Below are 26,550 nucleotides of genomic sequence, written 5' to 3'. Positions count from 1 at the left end.
ATTATTATTATTATTATAAGTGTTCATATTAACATTAACAAATGACATGTTAGTGTCAGCTGAATGTGGAGGTTTGATGTCTTAATGTTTTATATTCTCTTTATTAAACTGATTTAACTCGTATTTATCAAATATTTTGCTTATTTTAATGATTATTTTGTTACTTATTATTTTTCTTCAGGCTTTGAATAAGAGCAAGAAAGCTCAGGTGAGTTTTAATTATCTTCTTTATTCTCATTTATATCTGAATACATTTATTCATCTAGAATCTTTTTTAAACTTTTAATTGTAATTTCAGTATTTTTACATTTTTATATTTATATGATAAATGCCTAATTTCATGTGTTATAATTCTAATGTACTAATTAATAAATAAAATAAAAATATAATAATATAATAAAATAATTAATACATATATGATAATATAATAACATAATTAATAAATAAAATAAATATATGATAATATAATATAATTATTAATACATATATGATAATATACTAACATAATTAATACATATATGATAGTATAATAACAATTAATAAATAAAATAAATATATGATAATATAATAACATATTTAATAAATATATGATAATATAATAAAATAATTAATAAATATATGATAATATAATAACATGATTAATAAATAAAATAAATATATGATAATATAATAACATAATTAATAAATAAAATAAATATATGATAATATACTAAAATAATGAATACATATATGATAGTATAATAACATAATTAATAAATAAAATCAATGTATAATAATAATATAATTCAATGAATTAGTACATTAACTTACTGAGTTCTTGTGGTGTTGTGTTGGTGTGTGTCTGTCGTTACATTGATTGATGACGTGGGTTGCCGTGGTTACAGGAGGTGGAGGCATTGCTGGGTGAGAACGAGATGCTTCAGAGTAAACTTCACAGTCAAGAAGAAGACTTCAGACTCCAGAACAGCACGCTGATGACGGAGCTCTCCAAGGTACTTCCACCCGACACACCCACTGCTCACCTGATGCGGTGCGTTCAGGAACACCGCAGACACTGTTGAACACCCGATGTGTTCAAGGACCGTTGGAAAGATGAACGTCCCATAGTAATGTCACGTCTCTCGGCTGAGATAAACGATGTGTTTGTTTCCAGCTGTGCACGCAGATCGAACAGCTGGAACAGGAGAACCAGGGCCTGAAGGAAGGGGGAGGAGCTTCGTCATCAAACTCCGCCTCCAGTCCCGTAGACGGAGAGCTGCTCCGCCTGCAGGCCGAAAACTCCGCCCTCCAGAAGAAGATGAAAGGTGAGCTGTGATTGGCTGACGGTGGGGCAGGTGGACGCCAGGAGAATGGACCGGGTTTAAAATGGTTCATGGGTGTTTATAACAGAACATTTCATCTGTTTTGATCATTTATTCATTATTTTAGGTCTTTGTCACATTAAAGGATACGATGACTCGATATGTTTTAGACTGTTGGTCAAATAAAACAATGTAAATGTTTGTTATATATTTAGATTATATAACCAAGTAATACATCAATATGTAACTTTTCTACATTAAAATGACTAAACTTGTTTACTTAAATTATCACAAATATTTGCAGAGAAATCTGAAGTTTTTTGTTATCGAGGTGCGTTTCATTTGTTCACCTGTGAGTGATGTCACTTCCTGTTTGTGCAGCTTTTATTTTAGAAAGATGAGGTTCAGGTAGAAGATCATTATCTCCAGGTGTTTATAAATTAATACATGAATGGATGAATACATGAATGAATAAATAAACAAATGAATGGATGGATGCATATTTAAATAGATACATACATAAATAAATGACTGGTTGGTTGGTTGGTTGGTTGGTTGGTTGGTTGGTTGACTGGTTGACTGGTTGGTTGGTTGACTGGTTGGTTGGTTGACTGGTTGATTGGTTGGTTGACTGGTTGGTTGGTTGGTTGGTTGACTGGTTGACTGGTTGGTTGGTTGACTGGTTGGTTGGTTGGTTGGTTGACTGGTTGACTGGTTGGTTGACTGGTTGGTTGACTGGTTGGTTGGTTGACTGGTTGATTGACTGGTTGATTGGTTGGTTGACTGGTTGGTTGGTTGGTTGACTGGTTGGTTGGTTGGTTAGTTGGTTGATTTCTCTCCTCAGTCCTTCAGGAGCGCTACGACAAGGCCAACCAGAGCGTTACCACGGAGACGGACGGGTCGGCCGGCGCCAACGGAGTCTCTGATGTCACGGGAAGAGGGGCGGAGCCTGCAGCCGAGGGAGCCAATGAGAGACTGGAACAGGTGACGGACTCTCTTAAACAAATGTATTTTTTTATTTATTTTTGCCAATCATTGGCATGTTGTTTTTAGAGTCTAGAGTGATTTTTTAATAGAATATAATATCATGATATCATGATGATAACAGCTTTAATGAAAGAGAGTGAGATAGTAGTGATGTTTAATATTTGACTAATATTCTTCTTGTATTTGTTCTAGTGTTTCTTGACTCATTCTGACCTTAGAGTTTAGTTGTGATTACATGTTTAGAATCACGTTGAACTTTAGAAACAGCTCCGTTCTAAAGTGTTGAATGAGTTCGTTAGAATCACCTGAACATCGGAGGAGTGACGCTCTATTAACGTGTTATAAACTGTCTGCAGACGGAGGCTCAGCTGGAGCTCTCAGAGAAGCAGCTTCATGGTGAGTTTGTGTTTCATTGATTAGACTCACAGAAGAAGAAGTCCTCTCAGATAACGCAAACAGCCTCTGTGAGCTTTAGAGCTCCACATAGAAACAAGCAGGACTTCTTCTGCTCACTGCGGCTGAATTCACTGAAGGATTGTTCCCTCTGGACCTGCAGAGATAAGGTTCCTTCAGCTGAAGCTCTAGAGCAGCAGCTGATGTTCACACATGTTCAAGTGAGCTGAGATGAAGGCACTTTGGTCCTCAACGAGCCTCATCAGCACTCTGCTCTTCTTCTCTCCTCCTCTCTGTGACCTGTGGTTTATTGTAGCGAGGCGTTCGAGGACTCGTGTCTTTAGCTCTGTGTGAACTCACCCCTCACTTCTCTTCTTCTGCTTCATGTCTGCACCAGTTCTCTGATTATCTTCACCATCTATTTAAATGATCCATTCAAAGCATGCGGACAATTGTTAAAGAGAGACGTAGTGAACATGTAGATCCAGTGTGGTGTTCACTTGTGTTCCTAGTGAGAGATGTGAACCAGCACTGTGAACTAATGCCTCTGTGTTGATTGTGTCTTTTATTTGAGGACTAACGGTGAAAGTTGCAGCTTTGCTTTGTTAAAGCGTAGAGCAGCTAGCTGGATGAGGACAGACACACACTACCAGCTGACCAGTAAACATGAACTACTATCTGTTCACTGTTCACTGTGATCTATCATCTATTATCTATGATCCATCATCTGTGATCTATCATCTGTGATCTATCATCTACCATCTATGATCTATCATCTGTGATCTATCATCTATAATCTATCAACTATGATCTATCATCTGTGATCTATCATCTATAATCTATCAACTATGATCTATCATCTATCATCTGTGATATATCATCTGTGATCTATCAACTATGATCTATCATCTATCATCTATGATATATCATCTGTGATCTATCATCTGTGATCTATCATCTGTGATCTATCATCTATGATCTATCATCTACCATCTATGATCTATCATCTGTGATCTATCATCTATAATCTATCAACCATGATCTATCATCTATCATCTGTGATCTATCATCTATAATCTATCAACTACGATCTATCATCTATCATCTGTGATATATCATCTGTGATCTATCAACTATGATCTATCATCTATCATCTGTGATCTATCATCTGTGATCTATCATCTATGATCTATCATCTACCATCTATGATCTATCATCTATCATCTATCATCTATGATCGATCATCTATGATCTATGATCTATCATCTATGATCTATCATCTATGATCTATCATCTATGATCTATCATCTATGATCGATCATCTATCATCTATGATCTATCATCTATGATCTATCATCTACCATCTATGATCTATGATCTATCATCTATGATCTATCATCTATGATCTATCATCTAAGATCTATCATCTACCATCTATGATCTATCATCTGTGATCTATCATCTATAATCTATCAACTATGATCTATCATCTGTGATCTATCATCTATAATCTATCAACTATGATCTATCATCTATCATCTGTGATATATCATCTGTGATCTATCAACTATGATCTATCATCTATCATCTATGATATATCATCTGTGATCTATCATCTGTGATCTATCATCTGTGATCTATCATCTATGATCTATCATCTACCATCTATGATCTATCATCTGTGATCTATCATCTATAATCTATCAACCATGATCTATCATCTATCATCTGTGATCTATCATCTATAATCTATCAACTACGATCTATCATCTATCATCTGTGATATATCATCTGTGATCTATCAACTATGATCTATCATCTATCATCTGTGATCTATCATCTGTGATCTATCATCTATGATCTATCATCTACCATCTATGATCTATCATCTATGATCGATCATCTATGATCTATGATCTATCATCTATGATCTATCATCTATGATCTATCATCTATGATCTATCATCTATGATCGATCATCTATCATCTATGATCTATCATCTATGATCTATCATCTACCATCTATGATCTATGATCTATCATCTATGATCTATCATCTATGATCTATCATCTAAGATCTATCATCTATCATCTATGATCTATCATCTGTGATCTATGATCTATCATCTATGATCTATGGCCCATCATCTATGATCTATCATCTATCATATGTGATCTATCATCTGTGATCTATGATCTATCATCTATGATCTATGATCTATCATCTATGATCTATCATCTGTGATCTATCATCTATAATCTATCATCTATGATCTATCATCTGTGATCTATCATCTGTGATCTATCATCTATGATCTATGATCCATCATCTATGATCTATCATCTATGATCTATCATCTGTGATCTATCATCTATAATCTATCATCTATGATCTATCATCTGTGATCTATCATCTGTGATCTGTGATTTATCATCTATGATCTGTGATCTATCATCTATGATCTATGATCTGTGATCTATCATCTATGATCTATCATCTGTGATCTATGATCTATGATCTGTGATCTATCATCTATGATCTGTGATCTATGATCTATCATATGTGATCTATCATCTGTGATCTATCATCTATGATCTATGATCTATGATCTGTGATCTATGATCTATCATCTATGATCTGTGATCTATGATCTATCATCGATGATCTATGATCTGTGATCTATCATCTATGATCTATCATCTGTGATCTATCATCTATGATCTATGATCTGTGATCTATGATCTGTGATCTATCATCTATGATCTATCATCTATGATCTATCATCTGTGATCTATGATCTATCATCTATGATCTGTGATCTATGATCTATCATCGATGATCTATGATCTGTGATCTATCATCTATGATCTATCATCTGTGATCTATCATCTATGATCTATCATCTGTGATCTATCATCTATGATCTGTGATCTATGATCTATGATCTGTGATCTATGATCTGTGATCTATGATCTGTGAACTATGATCTATCTGTTGAGGATCCTAAATCAGGTGTTTTCTGACAGAGCTGCACAGACACACTCTTTACACCTGTAGGTGATGATCTTATCAGTGGGAGGAGCAGATGTCTCGGAGAAGAGTCCTTAAAGCCACGGATACTATATGTAAAAGTACATGTACTACACATAGTGTTTGTTAGTGATTGTGATGTCTTCATTGGACTACAGATGTATTTGATTCAACCCTCAGAAGAACCATGAAGCTGTTAGTAAGACATCGTTATGAACCCTTTAGGCTTCAAGGTTTTCAAAGGTTTGTTACACCAATGAATGAGAGACGCTGCAGCGCAGAGATGAACACGCCGTCAGTGAACGCATCACAGTTGATTTGCTGCTCAGCCAGAAAACAAAGAAACAAAGAAACACCCAGACTGGGATGTGGTCCGCTAGGAGCCGGTCTAGTGTGGGTCTGTCCTAACAGACTGCCCCCCCTGCTGTGTGCGGCGCCCCCTTTAGGCCGGTCAGAGAAGAGCGTAGAGGAGATTGTAGCTAAGCAGGCAGCGATAGGCTGGTCGGCTCTCTGTCCAATAACTCACTGCTTTGGACCAGAGATGGAGATGAAACTGAACACGGAGCAGGAGGAGAAGAGGCTGCTGAGGGAGAGGGTCCACACGCTGGAGGTACACACACACACACACACACACACACACACACACACGCACACGCACACTAACACCTGAGGGAGAGGGTCCACACGCTGGAGGTACACACACACACACATTAACACACACTTTACATGAGACATGTTTTTTTATTATTTTTAAACGTTTTACTCTGTTGACTCTAGCGTTTGTCTCCGTCTATCTTCAGGCGTCCAAACAGGCTGAAATCACCAAACTGCAGGAAGAAGTTACAAAAGTAAAGAGGGTTTTATTGATCCGTTATTGATCCACTGAAAGGATTTTATTACTTTAAAGATTTTTTTAAAAACACTGTTGGAACATTAAATGAGTCAATATTATCTGTTCAGTATGAAGGAGATTCTAATCATGATTTCCTCTCTCTCTCTCCCCCTCTCTCTCTCTCTCTCTCTCTCTCTCTCTCTCTCTCTCTCTCTCTCTCTCTCTTTCACTCTCTCTCTCTGTCTCTCTTTCTCTCTCTGTCTCTCTTCTCTCTCTCTCTCTCTCTCTCTCTCTCTCTCTCTCTCTCTGTCTCTCTCCTCTCTTCTCTCTCTCTCTGTCTCTCTCTCTCGCTGTCTCTCTCTCTCTCTCTCTCTCTCTTTCACTCTCTCTCTGTCTCTCTTTCACTCTCTCTGTCTCTCTTTCACTCTCTCTGTCTCTCTTTCACTCTCTCTCTGTCTCTCTCTCTTTCACTCTCTCTCTGTCTCTCTGTCTCTCTGTCTCTCTGTCTGTCTGTCTGTCTGTCTGTCTGTCTGTCTCTCCTCCAGCTGTCTGACAGGTTAAAGAAGAAGCAGGACAGGTGAGACATCTTCAGAATAATGAGAACAGAGTATTTGTATATGATGATGTGAGACAAGTTTTTTTCTGTGTTTTGTAGTTTTCAGCGTCTCCAGGGAGAGAAAGAGGCTCTGTACAACGACAGCAGGTCAGAACTCTACTTATACTGCAATTACTACTACTAATAGTACTACTGTGACTTCTAATACTACTAGTGCTACTAATGTCACTGCTAATACTGCTAGTTCCACTGTTACTGTGACTTCTACTACTATTAATACTACTACTAGTGTAACTGCTGCTAACACTGCTACTACTACTACTATTATTACTACTATTGTTAATGCTGCTAATACTTCTACTACTATTGTCACTACTACAACTGTTATTGCTACTACTACTACTACTACAAGTCCTACTACTACTGTTACTGTGACTTCTACTACCACTAGTAATACTACCATTGTTACTAGTACAGCTGCTGCTACTTCTACTGCTCTCTTTATTATACTGCTAATACCACTAATGCTCCTTACAGCTACTATTTCCTACTCATGGTACTATTACCTCTGTGTTCTCACTGTGCGTTGTGTCGTACGTCACATGTTGACGTGTTGTTGTTGTTGTTGATGTTGATTGTTTGCGTCTCTGCAGGACAAAGATCGACGAGATCAACCAAAGAAAAGAGGAGGAGCTTAAGGCCACGAACATCCGCATACAGAAACTACAGTCGGACGTCGTGGCAACCAATCAGGTCTCAGTGACACCAAGAAGTACTCTGATCTATTACTGAAGTATTAGTGAAGAAATACTCTGTTTCAAGTTAACGTCCTGCAGTCAAAGGGTTACTTAGATAAAAGTACAAAAGTATCAGCATCAACATATACTTAAAGTACCAAAAGTCAAAGTACTTATAATGTAGAATAATATGTATTATACTATTGTATTAGAATTATGAATGCATTCACCAAAAACTTTACTCGATTGTATTTAAACTGGATAACGTTAAAATTCACCTTAACTCAATACTCAGTTTTTACTGAAAAGAGCTTGAACGCATCGCAGTGTTACTCAATGGAACCTCTGTTAGCTTCGTTAGCTCCGTTAGCTTCGTTAGCTTCGTTTTTCAGCCAAGCAGCACTGTGCTGCCCACCTGCCGCTAGCAGCTAACCGCTAACGTTAACTAGCTCGCCTCCTGCTGATTACAACACAGGTTTCTTGTGCACGATGTTGCGTCATCAGAGAGAAACTAGAGAAACTAGATATCGTGTTAATAATCTGAAATCACTGACGTTGTGTGTTCTTGTGTTTTTAGACGACAGCCGAGCTGAGAGAACAGCTGCAGAGCAAAGAGAAGGAACATGACCTGGCTCTGCACGCCTTGAGAGATCAGGTAACACACACACACACACCTACACACACACACACAAAAAGAAGGAAACATCTGAAGAGAAGGAAAGACCCTAAAGGAAAGAGTAGAAGTGTAGTAAAGTACATTTATAAAAACACAGATGTATATCCACACGTAGTAATTCTTCACAGACGGCGTGTTCTTTCTCTGGCTCCAAACATTTGGGAACAAGTGTGAAGTAAAACCTATTTTTAATTTTCGCTTCGTTTAACTTCTTTCCACAACGAGGCTGAGGAGGAGATGAGGAGATGAGGAAACAGGGTGAGAGATGAGGAACTAGAAACTGAGGACTTCAGGACTTCCTGCTCTGTTCTTTCACTTGAACATATTTCTCTGCCAAAGTGATTCACGGATGAAAACTTCTTTTATAGTCACGAGGGCTGCACAGTGTCGAGTCACGTAACCTGAGTCGCATCACTCAACCTGAAGCGTTGAGAAGAGCTTTCCTCCGGTTCCTCGCTCCTCTGTCAGGTTGTGACCTCCGGCGGGAGCGCCCTGTTTTAGTTGTTTTTTAATAAGTTGATCGTGAACAACCGGTTGGTGGTCGGCTGTTTGCGCAGAGACTCTGAGTGATCCACGTTCCATCAGACTGACTTCTCTTGTCGATGAGTCGTGGAAAATAAGATCCGTGCACATTTACCAAGTGATGACGAAACATTGTGCAGCCCTTTGTTTCAAAAAGTGAAATAAATGAGTTCTAAAGGAAGATCTTGTATGTTTTCAGTGTCACGTTGGCAGTTAAAGCCTGGTGTGTGTCTGCCTGCTGCTCTCTGTGTTCCTGACTTTATCCTCCTCCTCTGCTCTTCCTTCTTCTCTTCCAATCTCCTTTCTTTTGGTTCCCGTTCTTTGTTTTATTTCCTCTTTGCTGGTGTCTTTCTGTGCTGTTTTCTCTGCTGCCCCCTGCCTGTGGTGCGTTGGTACTGCAGGTAGCCAATCAGAGTGCAATCAGTCAGGAACAGGTGGACAACATCCTGCAGGAGAACGATGCTCTGAGGACAAACCTAGCTGCTCTAGAACAGGTAATAAACCTAGAGAACCTCATCCCCTCAAACACTGTTCTATGGACTAACCCAGCTGCCATACACCAGGTCATATACCTGGAGAACATTAGGTAGAACCATAACACTACGTCTACTCCTAGGACTAACTTACCTGCTCAAGAACAGGTAATAAACCTAGAGAACCTCATCCCCCCCAAACACTGTTCTATGGACTAACCCAGCTGCCATAAACAGGACATATACCTGGAGAACATTACATAGAACCATAACAAAATGTCCTCTACAATCTCAACGCTACGACAATGAATATAGAACCTTGATGCTAGACCATTGGTTTAAAGAATAACATAGCTGCCCTAGAACAGGTGCAGTATATAACTAGCTATAACCTAGCTGCTTTAAACTGATAATACATCTGGAGAACCCTATCTAGGGGTTTAACCCCAAAACTATGGTCTGTGAACTAACCTAGCTGTTTTAAAATGGGTACATTACATCTAGAACCCCAACTAGAACCCCAACCCTACAACGGTGTTTTAGAAATAAATACGTTGCTACAGAACATGTATTAGACTTGATTAGACGGATTTATGCAATCTGGAATTGTGTCTTTCAGAAACATTATCTAGAACCCATTTTACTCCTTAAACACTAGCTTCCCCTAATGTTTCACTACTCCGACGCTTGGATCCTAAACGGAATCCTCTAGAACACCTTACCCAGTTTGGACCTGTGCCCCCATCTTGCAGGAGAACCGTGCTCTGAGGACTAATCTGTGCGCTCTTGAACAGGTAATTATATATCAGACCCAACTTGGAACCCTTTTCTAGAACCTTAACCTTAGGTTGATGGTCTGAAACCAATGTAGGCCTCAGTGACTTTGCATAGAACGCCTACTCTTCTGAATTAACAGGTTATTATATCTCAGACCCTACCTAGAACCCTCGTGTAGAACCCTTGTCTAGATCCTCAACCTTAGATTGATGGTCTGAAACCAATGTAGGCCTCAGAATTAGCATTAATCAGAAATAGCATTTCTAAAGGTTCACGTCGGATGTGTCGACCGTACATCATGTTACCCCGATGTTAGCATGCTAACGTTAGCTTTTTTACGTTAGCTTCACATCTGTAATGTTACGTGTCCACAGAGGCCTTTTTGGACATGAAGGCAGCCTTTCACCTGAATATTTAGTAACAACTAAACTCTACTTGAGAACTACGTTTGTGAGATGCAACCTGTTTTTAATTCAATGATCCCTAAAACTCAACTTAAACTGAGCCAACTTTGAACCTTTGAACAGCTGCTGCAGTCGATTCCAGTCCTTAAACAGAAACCCGACATCTAAAGAACTCGTAGAACCTACAACTAGAACCGTTGTATGTTCTCTGAGTCATTCATCTCCTTCTCATGTGCTTGATACTATGCTACTATGTTACTCGTGGAATCATTTGTTTTTATTCACTTCATTCACACCGGAGAGGGGGCGTGGCTTAACTCCATGGAAGCCGTTAACAACTAATCCATTTATTTCCTCCATCAACACGGAAGAAACAACCTCTATTTCTGCTGAGGACTTGTTGTAGAAGTCCAGATATCCAGAGAAACTAAACGCCTTCTTGTCTGGTTCATGACATCATCTGGAGGAGTTTTCACTGTGTCCAGTGAGCCACATGTCAGCTGGTTCACTTCAGCTGTATGAACCAAAATAAACAGATGTTACTGTGATTTAATCACAATAAACTGATAAAAAAGAAGCCGAAATAACGACATATGATGCAGATTTGTAAAAAGTCTGAATTCATCTTTTGTTAGTTCTCTCGACGAGTAAATAACTTTTAAAATACTTGTTTTCTGAATGGAGCTGGGATCGATCGGTGCTATGCTAAGCTAACATTGTAGCATCTCCAACACTCAACATAACGTCATCTAGACGTTAATACAGCAGCGTCTTTTTCATTGTTTGTACCGTCTGGTTTATACACATTTATACACATTAATGCACATTTATACACATTAATACACATTAATGCACATTTATACACACAGTTTGGTCTCTACTCATATGGTGTCGTAGAGCTCTGGGTGAACACAGTAATAGCCATGAATCCATCCTCATCTCCATCACCAGAACTCTGCACTAGCAGGTGGTCATCTAAACACAAAGAGTCATGAGTAAAGGAAGTTGTTGTTGTCTTTGTTGTTGTCTTTGTTGTTGTTGTCGTGGTGCAGATCCAGACGGTGAAGACTCAGGAGATGAATCTCCTCCGTGAGCAGCAGGAGGCGCTGACGCTGGAGCTGCAGCAGAGACGAGCTGAACAGGAGAACATGTTGGCTCAGAGGGACGACCTGGACTCCCAGCTGCAGGTAACACACACACACACACACACACACACACACACACACACACACAGGTGATACAGATGCTACTATTTGTAGAATGAATGACTAAACATTTTTTTAATTCGTTCTATTTTATTTTTTGTATCCATGTGTCTTCCTCGTGTCCTCAGTGAGAGGGGACGAGGACACAAGGAAACAAGGAGGCATTTAAGGGAAGTGAGATCTTTACTTCTTCGTCTTCTCTCCTTTAGGAGTCGAGTTTTGCCAACAGGAAGTTGTTGGAGCAGTTAACAGAAGAAGGACAAGAGAAGGAGAAGCTGCTGAGAGACCTAGAGGAGGCCAAGAAGGTACACACACACACACACACACACACACACACACACACACACACACACACACACACACACACACACACACAGTTTGAATACACACTTGTTTGAGTGTGTATTGATGATGTTTGAGTGAAGGTTCTAAACACTGTGTGTGTGTGTGTGTGTGTGTGTGTGTGTGTGTGTGTGTGTGTGTGTGTGTGTGTGTGTGTGTGTGTGTGTGTGTGTGTGTGTGTGTGCAGACAGCGGAGAAGAGGAAGACCATGTTAGATGACTTGGCCATGCAGCTGAACCAGGAGAAGTCCGACCACAAGGAGGCGCTGTCAGACCTCAAGCTGCAGCATGAGAAGGAGGTGAGACATTTTACTTCTTTTACTCTGCTTTAATACACATTTTATACTTATTTCTGTTCTTCTTTAAATTATTGCTGATCTATTTTTGTTTTTATTTCTACTTTCTGATTTTTAAAAGCAGAAACATTTATTTTTGTGAATGAAGTCTGAATAATTTAACTGTTTCGTTTTTGATGCATCTCTTCTCATCTCCTCTCTGTCCTCTCCTCTGCTCCTCTCCTCTCCTCCTCTCTTCTCTTTTCCTCTCCTCCTCTCTACTCCTCTCCTCTTCTCCTCTCTCATCCTCTCCTCTTCTATCTTCTCCTCTCCTCTCCTCTTCTCTCATCCTCCCCTCTCCTCTCTTCTCCTATCTCATCATCTCCTCTCCTCTCTCCTCCTCTCCTTCTCTCCCCCCCTCAGGTCCTGGGTGTGAGGGCTCGCTATGAGAAGGAGCTCCGAGGTCTCCATGAGGAGAAGAATCGCTCTGAGGAGGAGATCCGACAGCAGCTGAGAGAGGAGAAGGTGAAGAGGAGGAGCTGTTTGATCTCTATATGAATATGAATTATAATAATCAATGTGTTTGTGTGTTTGTGTGTTTGAGGCTCGGACCAAAGAGCTGGAGGGTCTTCAGCAGCGTCTGGAGGAGCTGCAGGTTCAGGTTCAGTCCATGGAGGGAACCAAAGGCTGGTTTGAGAGGCGACTGAAGGAGGCCGAGGTCTGAACGTTAGCTTAGCATAAAGTTAGCTTTATATATATATATATATATATATATATATATATATTTATATATATATATATATATATATATATATTTATACAGTTCAGGTATTGATTTGTTTTCTCTGCAGGAGAAAATAGAGAAGAACTCTCTGGAACATCAGGAGGAGATTGAGAGACTGAAGAGAGAACACACACTTCAGATAGAGGTACACACACACACACACACACACACACACACACACACACACACAGATATACAGATACACACATACACACACACACACACACACACACACACACACACAGATATACAGATACACACACACACACACAGATACATACACACACACACACACACACACACACACACAGATATACAGATACACACACATACAGATACATACACACACACACACACACACACACACACACAGATACACACACACACACACACACACACACACACACACACACACAGAGACGTATTTTCTCAAAAAAACATTTTCATAATCTATATGAGTGTGTGGGTGTTTGTTTAGTGTGTGTGTGTGTGTGTGTGTGTGTGTGTGTGTGTGTGTGTGTTCTAATTGAATGTGCGTTTCTAATTAAAGCGTAGTTGTCTCCATGGTAACGCAGACGGGTTAAAGTGTTAACAGCAGATCAGAGTGGAGGAGGAGACAGTCTGTTACACACACACACACACACACACACACACACACACACACACACACACACACACTAAACCTGCAGAAACAGGACAGAAGTAAACGGTGTGAGCTGCTCCTGTGATGTTTACGCATATGTAAATGAGGGGATGTGAGTTATGTAAATGAGCTTCATGTGTGTTCATAAATGATATCAACATGTCACACGTTTAACTCACAGTCCTTCATCTCTATGAAACAGAACAGCTCTGATGACATCACTCATTAGAGAGACAGAAACTAGTTGATTTGCATAAATTGGTAAACAATATCACCTTTATATTCAACATGTTTCTGTCTACAAGTGTTACCATGTTGTTGTTGTGAGTCTCCACACGTTACTCACGATGTGTTCAAGGACCGTTGGAAAGATGATTGTTTACATCTTCAGTTTCGGCCATTGTTTAAGTGAAACAACCTTTTCCATCGTCGGCGTGTTTTGTGCTTCTGAGGGTTCAGAACGTTGTAATATTTTGAATACTTGTGGAATATGTGATTCATGCAAACGTAGAAACTGAGAAGTTGTTGCAGGTTTTCCGTTCAGAACTGAAGGAAAAGAAGAATTCGTCGTTCTGCATTAAAACCCACTCATGAGATTGAGTTAACGAGAGCTCACCTCGGTTCTGAGAGCCAATCAGATAAGCCGAGCGACTCCCCGAAGGAGCGTCGCTGATTACTGAGAGCTCGGCTCTTAATAGGAAAAGTTAATTAACGACGGAGGAGTCTAATTAGCAGCAGGTCGGGGGTGCAGTGTCAGTCACTTCCTGTCCGACCGACGGTTAATACATTCACCTGTTCCTCCTGTTTCTATAAACTCTAAAAGTCTCTTCTTATAGACTCGTACATAATACACTCGTATATAACAATACATATGTAAAAACAATATATAATAATACATATTTAATAATAATATATAATAATACATATGTAATAATAATATATAATAATACATATGTAATAATACTATATAATAATACATATGTAATAATAATATACAATAATGCATATGTAATAATAATATATAATAATACATATGTAATAATAATATATAATAATACATATGTAAAAACAATATATAATAATACATATGTAATAATAATACATATGTAATAATACTATATAATAATACATATGTAATAATAATATATAATAATACATATTTAATAATAATATACAATAATAAATATGTAATAATAATGTATAATAATAAATATGTAATAATAATATATAATAATAAATATGTAATAATAATAATAATAATAATAAATATGTACGAGTCTATAAAAAGATTTTTAGTGTTTAAAAAATAAAATCTACGTTGAAGACACCCAGCGGGCTGCAGACGGAGAAAACATCTGAAACATGTCATTCTGAAACACATCGTTCTGAAAATCAGATAATGTTATGAATCCTAATCAGCAGCAGGATGTACTTTATTGTGGAGGTCGTACATGTTTACATCCTGTCTCAGATTATTAAACTTAAAGCAGCAGAGCTCTCAGAAACTCATTGATTTTTTATACATGGACACTAATTACAGCATCACAGGTTTACCCTTCATCGTTATTTAATAATAATAATAATAATAATAATAATAATCAATGAGTTCCTGAGCTTTCTGCTGCTTTAACTTCAATAATCACAGACAGGATGTACACATGTACGACAGACATTCAGTGTCACACCTCCACAATAAAGTACATCCTGTTGCTGATTAGGATTCATAACATTATCTGATTCACGCGTTTCAGAACGACGCGTTTCAGAACGACGCGTTTCAGAACGACGCGTTTCAGAGTGTTTTCTCCGTCTGCAGCCCGCTGGGTGTCGTCAATGAATTAGCTTTAAAGGATTAGAGAGAATTAAAAGTAGTTCTCTGAATGATTAAGAGCGGGGGGCATCATGGAGGTGGAGAGAAGAGACGGTCTGAACTCAAAGACCTTTCACTTCTTCTTCTTCTCTCTGTGGGCTTGATTTTCAAAATAAAAGTCCTGCTCCTCTATGAATCAGAACCATGATGACCAGAAGTAGAGAACTAGAACAAGTGTTTAGAGAACAACAGTCATGATGACATCACTCATTAAAGAGAAAGAAACAAGTTTAATTTATTTGATCATTTATTTTACAACAATTGGAAAACAATATCATCTAAATATTCAACATGTTTCAAGTGTTAGAATGTTGGTAAAACTGAGTCTCCACATGTTATAGATGTTAAACTTTTGACATGTTTCAGCCTCTCCTCTCTGCTCTGTGTTCACACATGATGTGTTCAAGGACCGTCAGAAACCTGACACTGATGTGTTCTACAGCTTCTGTCTGTGCTGAACGGTGTAGTTTTGCCGATTGTTTGAAGAAAACCTTCTTTTCCGTCCCGCCGGTGGGTTCTGTGGTTCTGAGGGCTTGAGGACAGACTTTAATGGGTCTGAGGTCCACTTCAGAGCATTCTGAAGCTTTAGAATGAGGAGCCGGTTCCTCCAGCGGGTCTGTGCTCACTGCTTTCTCACTTTGAAGATAGAACGAGTGTTTCTTTGTCTCCTGCAGGAGAAGCAGTCTGAGACGGAGGGAGTGAAGCAGCAGCTGGTGGAGGTGGAGAAACAGAAGGACGGACACAACGACACCATCGAGAAGCTCAAACAGGTACTTCTACTACAGCTTATGTACAAGTACTGCAACCACCGCTACTACTAGTACTTCTGCTGGAGCTGCTCCTCCTGTAGATGATGAAGCTGCATTCTCTCTAGTGTCCACCAGGGGGCGACTCCTCTGGTTGTATAGAAGTCTAGTCTAAAATGACTCTACTTCTCTCTTGATTTATTCCCTCAGTAAACATTGTAAACATGAGTTTATGGTCTCAATCTCTAGTTTACAGTCTTCTTCAATACAGCATGATGTTCATTTAGTACATTATGCTCCATTTAGAGTCAAACACACCATAAAGAGGGGATGATTTAGGGGCGGGGCTACACAGTGATTGACAGGTCTCTACGTCACTCCTCCTCAGTCCAGATATTAATAATAATAATCATAATTTAACTTGTAGAATCACTGGTGATGTTCTGCAGCATGTTTTTATGTTTTATTCCTTTTTGTCTCAAACCATCGATCTGGTTTTGTCTCTGCAGGAGATCAAGGACACGGTGGACGGTCAGAGGATTCTAGAGAAGAAGGGAAGTGCAGCGGTGAGTAGATGTTTACAGACTGATGTAACCACAGGCAGACAGACAGAGAGACAGACAGAGAGACAGGCAGACAGACAGACAGACAGACAGACAGACATGAGTGAGACAGAATATATTTTGCAGAGTAATTTAAGAGCAACCGTGCATAAAAAATAATAATTAGAAAGTAAGTCTCTGACGTGTGTGTGTGTGTGTGTGTGTGTGTGTGTGTGTGTGTGTGTGTGTGTGTGTGTGTGTGTGTGTGCGTGCAGCTGAAGGACTTGAAGCGGCAGCTTCAGCTGGAGAGGAAGAGAGCTGACAAACTGCAGGAGAGACTTCAGGAGATACTGACCAACAGCAAGACCAGGACAGGTACACACACACACACACACACACACACACACACACACACACACACACACACACACACACACACACACACCTACCTTTAAACCCCCTGAATGTGTGATGTCACCATGATGTCACAGCCCTCTCTGGTCCACCTACCAGCTGTTTTAATGTATTGTATCACACAACAGGACTGTGAACACACTTCATTCATGTTTTATTTTGAAGGATGCTGTCGTGTTTATCTGAAGCTCATTGACCTCCATAAAGTCAGAGCTCCATTCACTGTCAATGGGGAAGAACCTGACGCGCAACTAACTGGAACTGTATTTAAAACCCCCTAAATGGACCGCTTCAGTAAGGAGAGACAGTAGTTTTGTGTGTGTGTGTGTGTGTGTGTGTGTGTGTGTGTGTGTGTGTGTGTGTGTGTGTGTGTGTGTCCGTCCTAAGTGGCTGAGATGTGATTGTAACGTGACCGATGGGTCTGATAATCGGCGGCGTGCTGACCCTGCGTCAGGAGGTTCTGGCTCAGTCCGGAACCTGCTGCTCAATATTTAATGCAGCGCTCTGATTCCCAGAGCTGACGTGGACACAGTGGCGTCTGCTGGCAAAACACACACACACACACACACACACACACACACACACACACACACCTGCAAAGTCCGTCACTCTCCGGAGTCCGCTTGTCTCCATTTAACTGGACAGTTTTGTTTTCTTTTACCCACTAAATAAGTGTCTTCTGTTGCATATCTTTCTCTCTCTTTCAGTTTTTACCCATTTTACACACACACACACACACACACACACACACACACACACACACACACACACACACAGAGAGCGGTGCAGGACAGTCCTCAGCAACATGTATAATCTATGAGAAGTGATAAATGTTTAAAAGGCTTCTCCGCACAAACCTGAGAATCAGACATTTTAAAGTAGCCTACTTATCGCTCTGCCCACTCAAAGCACCTGCATTAAAGGGACGGTCCGCTGCGTTAAAGGGACGGTCCCCATTGGGTGGGTTAAAGGGACGCTGTGCTGCGTTAAAGAGACGGTGCCCGTTGCGTTAAAGGGACGGTGCGCTGCGTTATGGGGACGGTGCCCGTTGGGTGGGTTAAAGGGATGGTGCCCGTTGGGTGGGTTAAAGGGATGGTGCCCGTTGGGTGGGTTAAAGGGATGGTGCCCGTTGGGTGGGTTAATGGGACGGTGGGTTAAAGGGATGGTGCTCGTTAGGTGGGTTAAAGGGATGGTGCCCTTTGGGTGGGTTAAAGGGGCCGTGCCTGTTGGGTGGGTTAAAGGGACGGTGGGTTAAAGGGACGGTGGGTTAAAGGGACGGTGCCCGTTGGGTGGGTTAAAGGGACGGTGGGTTAAAGGGACGGTGCCCGTTGGGTGGGTTAAAGGGACGGTGGGTTAAAGGGACGGTGCCCGTTGGGTGGGTTAAAGGGACGGTGGGTTAAAGGGACGGTGGGTTAAAGGGACGGTGCCCGTTGGGTGGGTTAAAGGGACGGTGGGTTAAAGGGACGGTGGGTTAAAGGGGCCGTGCCCGTTGGGTGGGTTAAAGGGACGGTGGGTTAAAGGGACGGTGGGTTAAAGGGACGGTGGGTTAAAGGGACGGTGCCCGTTGGGTGGGTTAAAGGGACGGTGGGTTAAAGGGACGGTGCGCTGCGTTAAAGTAATTGCTATTTCAGATTTATGAGTAGATGAACTTGACACACGGTGCTGAACTTCATATCGAATTAATCTTCAGGTTCTCAGTTTTCAGATCATATATGTACCTCATTATGGAATATACTTATACTTATCTACACCCAAATCCCCTGTAAAGAAAAAGGGGACAGAATGGTATAAGGTTAAAGGGACAGTTCCTCCACTTACAATCACTAAAAGACCAAAATTATATTTTACGGGCAAATTCCATTGTCTTAGGGACAGTCTCTTGCTTTAAATTGGCTGAAATTGTCTAAAAGCTCACCTACGTGTCTTAAAGGGACAGTTCCTTGACCTGTTTAATTCATTTATTTTTTTAACAAAATGCTTGAAATGTTTATTTTTTCCTGTTAATCAAAGTAATAATCTACATATTATTGTATTATTAAAGTTGTTGATAGTTGTAGCCCGACACTGACCACCACCCTGTGTGCAGGTCTGGAGGAGCTGGTTCTGTCAGAGATCAACAGTCCCAGTCGGACCCAGCAGACCGGAGACTCGTCCTCCGTCTCCTCCTTCTCCTACAGAGACATGATGAAGGAGGCTCAGCCGACCAATCAGAACAAGGTGGGTGGAGCCTGGACCGTAACCTCTTCAATACCACCATGTGTTAACGCGAGATAGAATGATAGTCTGTTCATTAATGAACGCGTTAACGTGATAATAACGCGTTAAGTTGCCCAGCATTCACACAATCTGGTTAAAGTAGACATTTATAATGACAACATGAAGGATAAAATGTTTGTGATTAATTATAATTTTTTGCTGAGATTCGAAGCGTTCGTCACACATGGCGCGTTCAAGGACTGTCGGAAAGATAATAGTCTGACAGTTATGACGTCGTCACAGCTTCTGGCTGATAAACGATGTACTTCGTGTGTTTTCGTCTCTGATGTCTTCTCGTCTCCGTGTCTTCTCGTCTCCGTGTCTCCTCATCTCCCGTGTCTCCTCGCCTCTCGTGTCTTCTTGTCTCCGTGTCTTCTCGTCTCCTCATCTCCGCGTCTCCTCGTCTTCCGTGTCTTCTCGTCTTCGTGTCTCCTCGTCTCTGTGTCTTCTCGTCTCTGTGTCTCCTTGTGTCCGTGTCTTCTCGTCTCCGTGTCTCCTCATCTCCCATGTCTTCTTGTCTCTGTGTCTCCTCATCTCCCTTGTCTTCTCGTCTCCGTGCCTCCTCGTCTCCCGTGTCTTCTCGTCTCTGTGTCTCCTCATCTCCCTTGTCTTCTCGTCTCCGTGTCTCCTCGTCTCCCGTGTCTTCTCGTCTCTGTGTCTCCTCCTCTCCCGTGTCTTCTCGTCTCTGTGTCTTCTCGTCTCCCGTGTCTTCTCGTCTCCGTGTCTCCTCGTCTCCCTTGTCTTCTCGTCTCCCGTGTCTCCTCGTCTCTGACTGGTACTAATACAGTTGTGTCTGTCTCAGTCCGGAGGAGGCAGCCCTCAGTCTCAGCGTCCTGCTGAGCTGTCGGACGACGAGGTCGGGGAGCTGTTCCAGCGTCTCGCTGAGGTCCAGCAGGAGAAGTGGATGCTGGAGGAGAAGGTGAGGAGAGACGTCACCTTCGTCTCCTTGTGCTTCACTCGGTCCCTCGAGCTCGGCCCCTTAGTTTTTGTGTTCAGATGCATTATTAATGTCAGAGGTCAATACTTCAGACTCATCGCCTGTTTCTGTTTCTACTTCTACAGCTTCACCAATACAAATAGTTTTTAAATATTAGTATTATTAATATATTAATACAAATATTCTTGAAATATTATTATTAATATAATAATAATAATAATACAAATATTCTTTAAATATTAGTATTATTAATATTTTATAATAATAATACAAATAGTTTTTAAATATTAGTGTTATGAATATAATAATAATAATAATAATACAAATATTCTTTAAATATTAGTATTATTAATATTTTATAATAATAATACAAATAGTTTTTAAATATTAGTGTTATGAATATAATAATAATAATAATAATACAAATATTCTTTTAATATTATTATTATTATTATTATTAGACACTTCCTTCTTTATATGAATTAATAGTCAGAGAACAGATGTGTGACTGACACAGACCACATGTGGAACACAAAGTACATTACTTAAATACTGTACTCAAGTAAAGTACAAGTACCTCAAAACTGTACTTGAGTATTTCTATTTCCTGCTACTTTGTTCTCCTCAGAGGTAGATGTTGTACTTTTTACTGCTCTACATTCATCTGACGGCTTCAGATACTTTATAGATTATTAATTATGGATTATATTCAACCAACACGTGATTATGTATTTGTATACTATGAAGTATTTTAAATGAGCTCCACCTTCAAAGTGAAGAACTCATTAATACATCAATATTTATAATATACTTGTGGTACTTTCAATGTATTTGTATTCTCATACTTTTGCACTAATGTAACTATTTGAATACATGACTTTTACTAGTGACATAGTATTTCTGTAGTGTAGTACTAGTAGTGAAGTACAAACGTGTGAGTACTTCTCCTCTTCTTCAGGTGAAACATCTGGAGGTGAGCTGCTCCTCAATGGCTGAAGACATCTGCAGGAAGAGTTCCATCATCGAGACCTACGTGATGGACAGCCGCATAGGTGACACACACACACACACACACACACACACACACACACACACACACACCTACACGCACACACGCACACGCACACACACACACACACACACACACACACACACACACACACACACACACCTACACACACACACACACAGGTGTGATGGATAACTTGGTAGTAAAGCCGTCTAAACCTCCTAACTCTCTATCACCCTCATTTCCTTTCCTGCTCACATTCACTTCTTTTATGTCCTCCTCTCCTCTCTATTCTTATGTCCTTCTCTCCTCTCCTCTCGTCTCCTCCCCCATCTTGCCTCATCATCTTAGCTTAGCATGCTAACATGCTAAGCTAAGATGGTGCATGAACCTGCTTCATAAACTGTGGTCAATCTGTTTATTGATGCTCGCAGAGCCGCTAATCCTCCCTTTCGTCTCCTGGTGTCCTCGTGTCCTCAGACGTGTCGGGCAGTGCCGTCGGCGGTCACGGAGCTCACGGAGGCTCTCAGGGGGAGAGAGGAGGTCTGGGTTCAGTCCTCAGAGACCTGGTGAAACCGGGAGACGAGAATCTGAGAGAGATGAACAAGAAGCTGCAGAACATGTTGGAGGAGCAGCTGACCAAGAACATGCACCTGCAGAAGGTGAGACACACACACACACACACACACACTAATGTGCTAATAATGGACGTTAGAGCCTTATTGATGATAAAACTGCTGTCTCTCTGTAGGACCTGGAGGTTCTGTCCCAGGAATTAGTCCGTCTCAGTAAAGAAAGCAGCTCTGGTAGCGGTGCAGCCGGGTCGGGTTAAGGCTATCGCCTGGATCCATCCATCCATTCCCTTCCTTCTCTTATCTCAGATAGAAGGAATGGGCTGGGCTCAGACTAACGTCTGGAGCCTTTATGATTTCCCCCATCTCAGTCCGCCTGCTGGGTTACGACTAAATGCTGGAACTTGTTGATTCTCAATGAAAAGAAGAAACTAAGTTTTAAAGGCGTAGAAGAAGAAACGTGAGACCAGTGGGAATGGAAAAGTTGGACTCAGCTCATTTATGTTGCTATTGAATGTACTGTAATTAGACTGAACCACTCAGTTCCTCTGAGTCCTGGCTACGACCTGGAAAACATGCATTGTAACGGACTTCTGATTTCTATTGTAACCGGCTGTAAATCTTTGTCAGAAAACACCCTTAAGACTGTCTGTTGGGCACTGGCTATGTCCTGGAACCTGCTCTCTGATTGAATGTTATTTTATTTTATTGTTTTCTTCGTGCAGTAAATCTGTTGTGATCTGGCTATTTCCTGGGCTCCTTAAACCCCGGGGTCTGTCTATGACCTGGACCGACCGAGAACTCTTCAACGCAAAGTCTCCTTATTCATTTCCTCGAGCTTTCAGCCACGTCTCATGAGCTTCAGTTCTTATCAGGCGTCACATGACACGTGGCTGGAAGTCAGTGGAGCTTTTTGAAGTTTAGTTCCAAAAGTTCAGTCTGAGTTTCAGTCCGGTCGTGTTTCTGTCGACGTTCGTTAAACGGAATCGAGCGTTCATTCACGTTTAGTTTTTTTGTCGAATTAGTAAAACATTAGAGAAACATTCAGATGGAAACCTGGAAAGTGAGAACAGGAGACGTGAATGTTATTCGTTAAAGAAACCAAACGCTTCTCATCCTTCAGCTTCTGCTCCAATAGAACTGATCCGAGGGGTTTTTGTGGCGTACCGGCCCTTTAAATCCTGATCCTGGTTAACAAACTAACGAGTTACATCGTTAACAAGCTAACAGTCTACATCGTTAACAAGCTAACAGGCTACATTGTTAACAGGCTAACGAGTTACATCGTTAACAGGCTAACGAGCTACATCTACCAACAGAATATTATCCACAACAATGCTGCTAGCAGCCTCCTATAGGAGCTCATGTCATCAGGGTGTTTGTGGGCCGTGGCTATGTCATGGAGCGCAAACACACACACGGTTAAGATGCTGAACTATTCGGCATCCCTTCATTTGTTTATTACTTTTTCAAACACTCCTGCGTCTCCTCAAACTGTGACGGGGATGTCAAATGGTTCTGACTATTTGCTGGATAGTCAGTCCTCATCTCTATATTATATTCAGGGCTCATTGTTTTGGGTTTTTTTAATCGGACGAAAATTTCTAAATTATTTAAAATAGATTCACTGCTTTTAGATTTATTTTTTCTTCTGGAGTACTGATTTACCCCCCCCCCCCCCCCACACACACACACTCACCTTCGTGTGTTTGACGTTTCATTTGGTTCAGCTTGGGATGCAAAATGGCTCAATGAAACCTGGAATGATGTTTGTTTCTATACTCCAGCGTTTGATCTCCAGGGACGTGTCTATGTCTTGGATCACATGAACTGTAGTTTGTGTTGCACTATTGGATATTTTTTGTGACTTATTTCCATCCCTACTGGGGACACCAAATGGCGCAGAAAAAACTAAACGAGTAAAGCGGTCAGCTTTGGATGCTATTGACTAAAACCTTAGATTTTTTTTTTTTTAAATCTTGGGCTGTGTCTACTTCCTGCTTGAAACAACATATTTTTTTGGACTGTGTCTTTAAATCTGTTTGCTCTTATTCGCTAAAAGAAAAGATGAAGTTTAAGCGAAAGACAAACACTTCTATTGGATAGCTTGTCGGCTACGTGGGCCCCGGCTACGTCCTGGACTGAACCTCTGGTCCCCGGGCTCTGACTACGTCCTGGACACGCTGCTCGTAGCTGCCTGTACATTTCTGCTTCATTTTCGTTTGACATTGAGAATTTAAATGTCGTGAGAAGAAGTCGACGTGTTGACGGTGCAGCTTTTATTTCTCAATGTCAAAAAGAAGAAGAAGAAGAAGAAGAAGCAGCAGCAGCTGCTCATTTTAAAGACGTTGGTCGAGCTGCACTGAAAACAACCTGCAGTCTTCTCTCTCTCTCGGGATCGGTCTATGTGCTGGACAGCGACTCTGCCCGTTGCTTTTGTTTTTGTTTGTAACGTTTAAATGTGTATATATACATATTCACGCTGTGATATGACTTCTAACTGTATGAAGAATCAACTGATCTATTTATGAGACTGATGATGATGATCATGACGCTAATTATTGTAACATCAATGAAATATAAAACATTGTGTGGAGACGACGGTGGCGTGTCTGCTTCTCTCATCAAACGTTCATGTTCATCTTTTTATTAACTTTCTGAATTATTCATACTTTAAGTGATTGACAGGCAAACAGACTGAGTTAAGACGTCTTTCTGATGGACCTTTAACTTCTAAATGAATATTTTGGTGCTAATCACAAAAGGTTTATACATTTTTAGAAGCCTTAAATTGACTAAATGAGACTTCTGTGCTGAGAAACATATTTAGAAGCTGAGAAAGTAGAAATGCACCGGATCAACCCAGATTCTGGGGTCTGTCTACATCCTGGACTACATGCCTGAAGACAAGTGTCTGGTGTTAATCTCTAACATTAGAACTCATAAAATCTGCTCAACATTGAGTGAAGTTTATTCTTTAGCGATGAGATATCAGCTCTGTGAGTCCTGCAGACCCCCCCCCATCCTTCCCACAATCCTCTCTGTTTTTGTTGATTAAAACTCGTTCTGCTCTCGGTGAAGTTTGGAGATGGAGGTCGAGGTTCGGGGAGACGCCGCCTCGCTCGTTGATAATTAGCCGTCGAGTGCTTCCTGTCCCGCAGAGAGACAGACGGATTAGAGAGGTGACGGGGTCCGCCTTAACGAGATAACGTCTGATTGGTCGAGCAGAGGGTTAATTGAAGGGGAGGAAGTTGATGAGTTTTTTAGAAACATGGTTTTAATTAAAATGAAAGTTCAGAGAGAGACGGGCTGTTCCTGTCTGTCTGTTTGTCTCTGTGTCTGTCTGTCGGTCTCTCTGTCTGTCTCTCTGTCTGTCTCTCTGTCTGTCTGTCTCTGTGTCTGTCTGTCTGTCTGTCTGTCTGTCTGTGTCTGTCTCTCTGTCTCTCTCTATCTGTCTGCCTAAAGTGATGAAAAAAGAAACAAGTAGCATATTTATTGATTGACATAAACACTAATAGATAATTGAAGTCATTTGATGTTTTTATAACTTATAATTAATAAAATAAATGAACAAATTAAATAAAGTTAATTCAACTTATTTCTAGTTGTCACGCTTCATGAAGCCGAGCAGAAAGTCTGTAACACACACACACACACACACACACACACACACACAGATATGATCTTGACATGCTCCTTCTATAATTGAACTTTCTCAGACTACAGTTACATGAGACACTCAACGCCGTCCTTCCTGTCCGACCAGCTACTGTTACACACACACACACACACACACACACACACACACACACACACACACACACTCCTTTATACTGCAGGAGACTTTATATGTTCAGTATTTTTTTCTCTTCAGTTTGTGTCTCTTTGTAGTTTTATGTCTCTTTCTAGTCTTTATGTCTTTTTGTAGTTTTATGTCTCTTTGTAGTCTTTGTGTCTCTTTCTAGTCTTTATGTCTTTTTGTAGTTTCTTTGTAGTCTATGTTTCTCTTTGTAGTCTTTGTGTCTCTTTGTAGTTTTATGTCTCTTTCTAGTCTTTATGTCTTTTTGTAGTTTTATGTCTCTTTGTAGTCTATGTTTCTCTTTGTATTCTTTGTGTCTCTCTGTAGTTTTTCATGTTTCTCTTCCTGGTTGGTTCGTGTCTCTTTAAGAAACATGTTACAGGTGAAGCATTATTGGAATTTAATGATCTAGTTACAGACTTTATGAGTGATGTACTAGTACTACCAGAAAATGTACAGAATTAGTTT

The 26,550-nt window shown here is 40.5% G+C and overlaps 1 protein-coding gene across 3 annotated transcripts in view; it reads left to right on the top strand.

Moving 5' to 3' along the window:
- The window catches only part of gripap1 (GRIP1 associated protein 1), a 26,004-nt gene extending 1,125 nt beyond the window's left edge, over positions 1-24,879 (top strand). Inside the window, exons 4-29 of one of the 3 annotated variants that reach the window (XM_068732089.1) lie at positions 182-208; positions 885-992; positions 1,154-1,304; positions 2,146-2,285; positions 2,645-2,684; positions 6,159-6,322; positions 6,513-6,560; positions 7,090-7,121; positions 7,200-7,247; positions 7,754-7,853; positions 8,415-8,492; positions 9,437-9,529; positions 11,742-11,876; positions 12,104-12,199; positions 12,424-12,534; positions 12,934-13,035; positions 13,115-13,228; positions 13,362-13,439; positions 16,482-16,577; positions 17,063-17,119; positions 17,371-17,470; positions 19,596-19,726; positions 20,568-20,684; positions 21,661-21,754; positions 22,192-22,373; positions 22,463-24,879. In XM_068732089.1, coding sequence (XP_068588190.1) covers positions 182-208; positions 885-992; positions 1,154-1,304; positions 2,146-2,285; positions 2,645-2,684; positions 6,159-6,322; positions 6,513-6,560; positions 7,090-7,121; positions 7,200-7,247; positions 7,754-7,853; positions 8,415-8,492; positions 9,437-9,529; positions 11,742-11,876; positions 12,104-12,199; positions 12,424-12,534; positions 12,934-13,035; positions 13,115-13,228; positions 13,362-13,439; positions 16,482-16,577; positions 17,063-17,119; positions 17,371-17,470; positions 19,596-19,726; positions 20,568-20,684; positions 21,661-21,754; positions 22,192-22,373; positions 22,463-22,543 — 2,523 coding nt within the window. In that variant the 3' untranslated portion in view covers positions 22,544-24,879. The remainder of the gene's footprint in view (positions 1-181; positions 209-884; positions 993-1,153; positions 1,305-2,145; positions 2,286-2,644; positions 2,685-6,158; positions 6,323-6,512; positions 6,561-7,089; positions 7,122-7,199; positions 7,248-7,753; positions 7,854-8,414; positions 8,493-9,436; positions 9,530-11,741; positions 11,877-12,103; positions 12,200-12,423; positions 12,535-12,933; positions 13,036-13,114; positions 13,229-13,361; positions 13,440-16,481; positions 16,578-17,062; positions 17,120-17,370; positions 17,471-19,595; positions 19,727-20,567; positions 20,685-21,660; positions 21,755-22,191; positions 22,374-22,462) is intronic. The other 2 variants (XM_068732090.1, XM_068732091.1) reach the window with 2 other exon arrangements.
- Positions 24,880-26,550: the final 1,671 nt, after the last annotated feature.

This window comes from Cebidichthys violaceus, unplaced genomic scaffold, assembly GCF_023349555.1.
Source record: "Cebidichthys violaceus isolate CVI_PGR_0920_01 unplaced genomic scaffold, fCebVio1.0.p SCAF_57, whole genome shotgun sequence".
Taxonomy (NCBI): Eukaryota; Metazoa; Chordata; class Actinopteri; order Perciformes; family Stichaeidae; genus Cebidichthys; species Cebidichthys violaceus.
The sequence above is the reverse complement of the archived record's forward strand: the minus strand, read 5'-3'. Positions and strand labels throughout refer to the sequence as shown.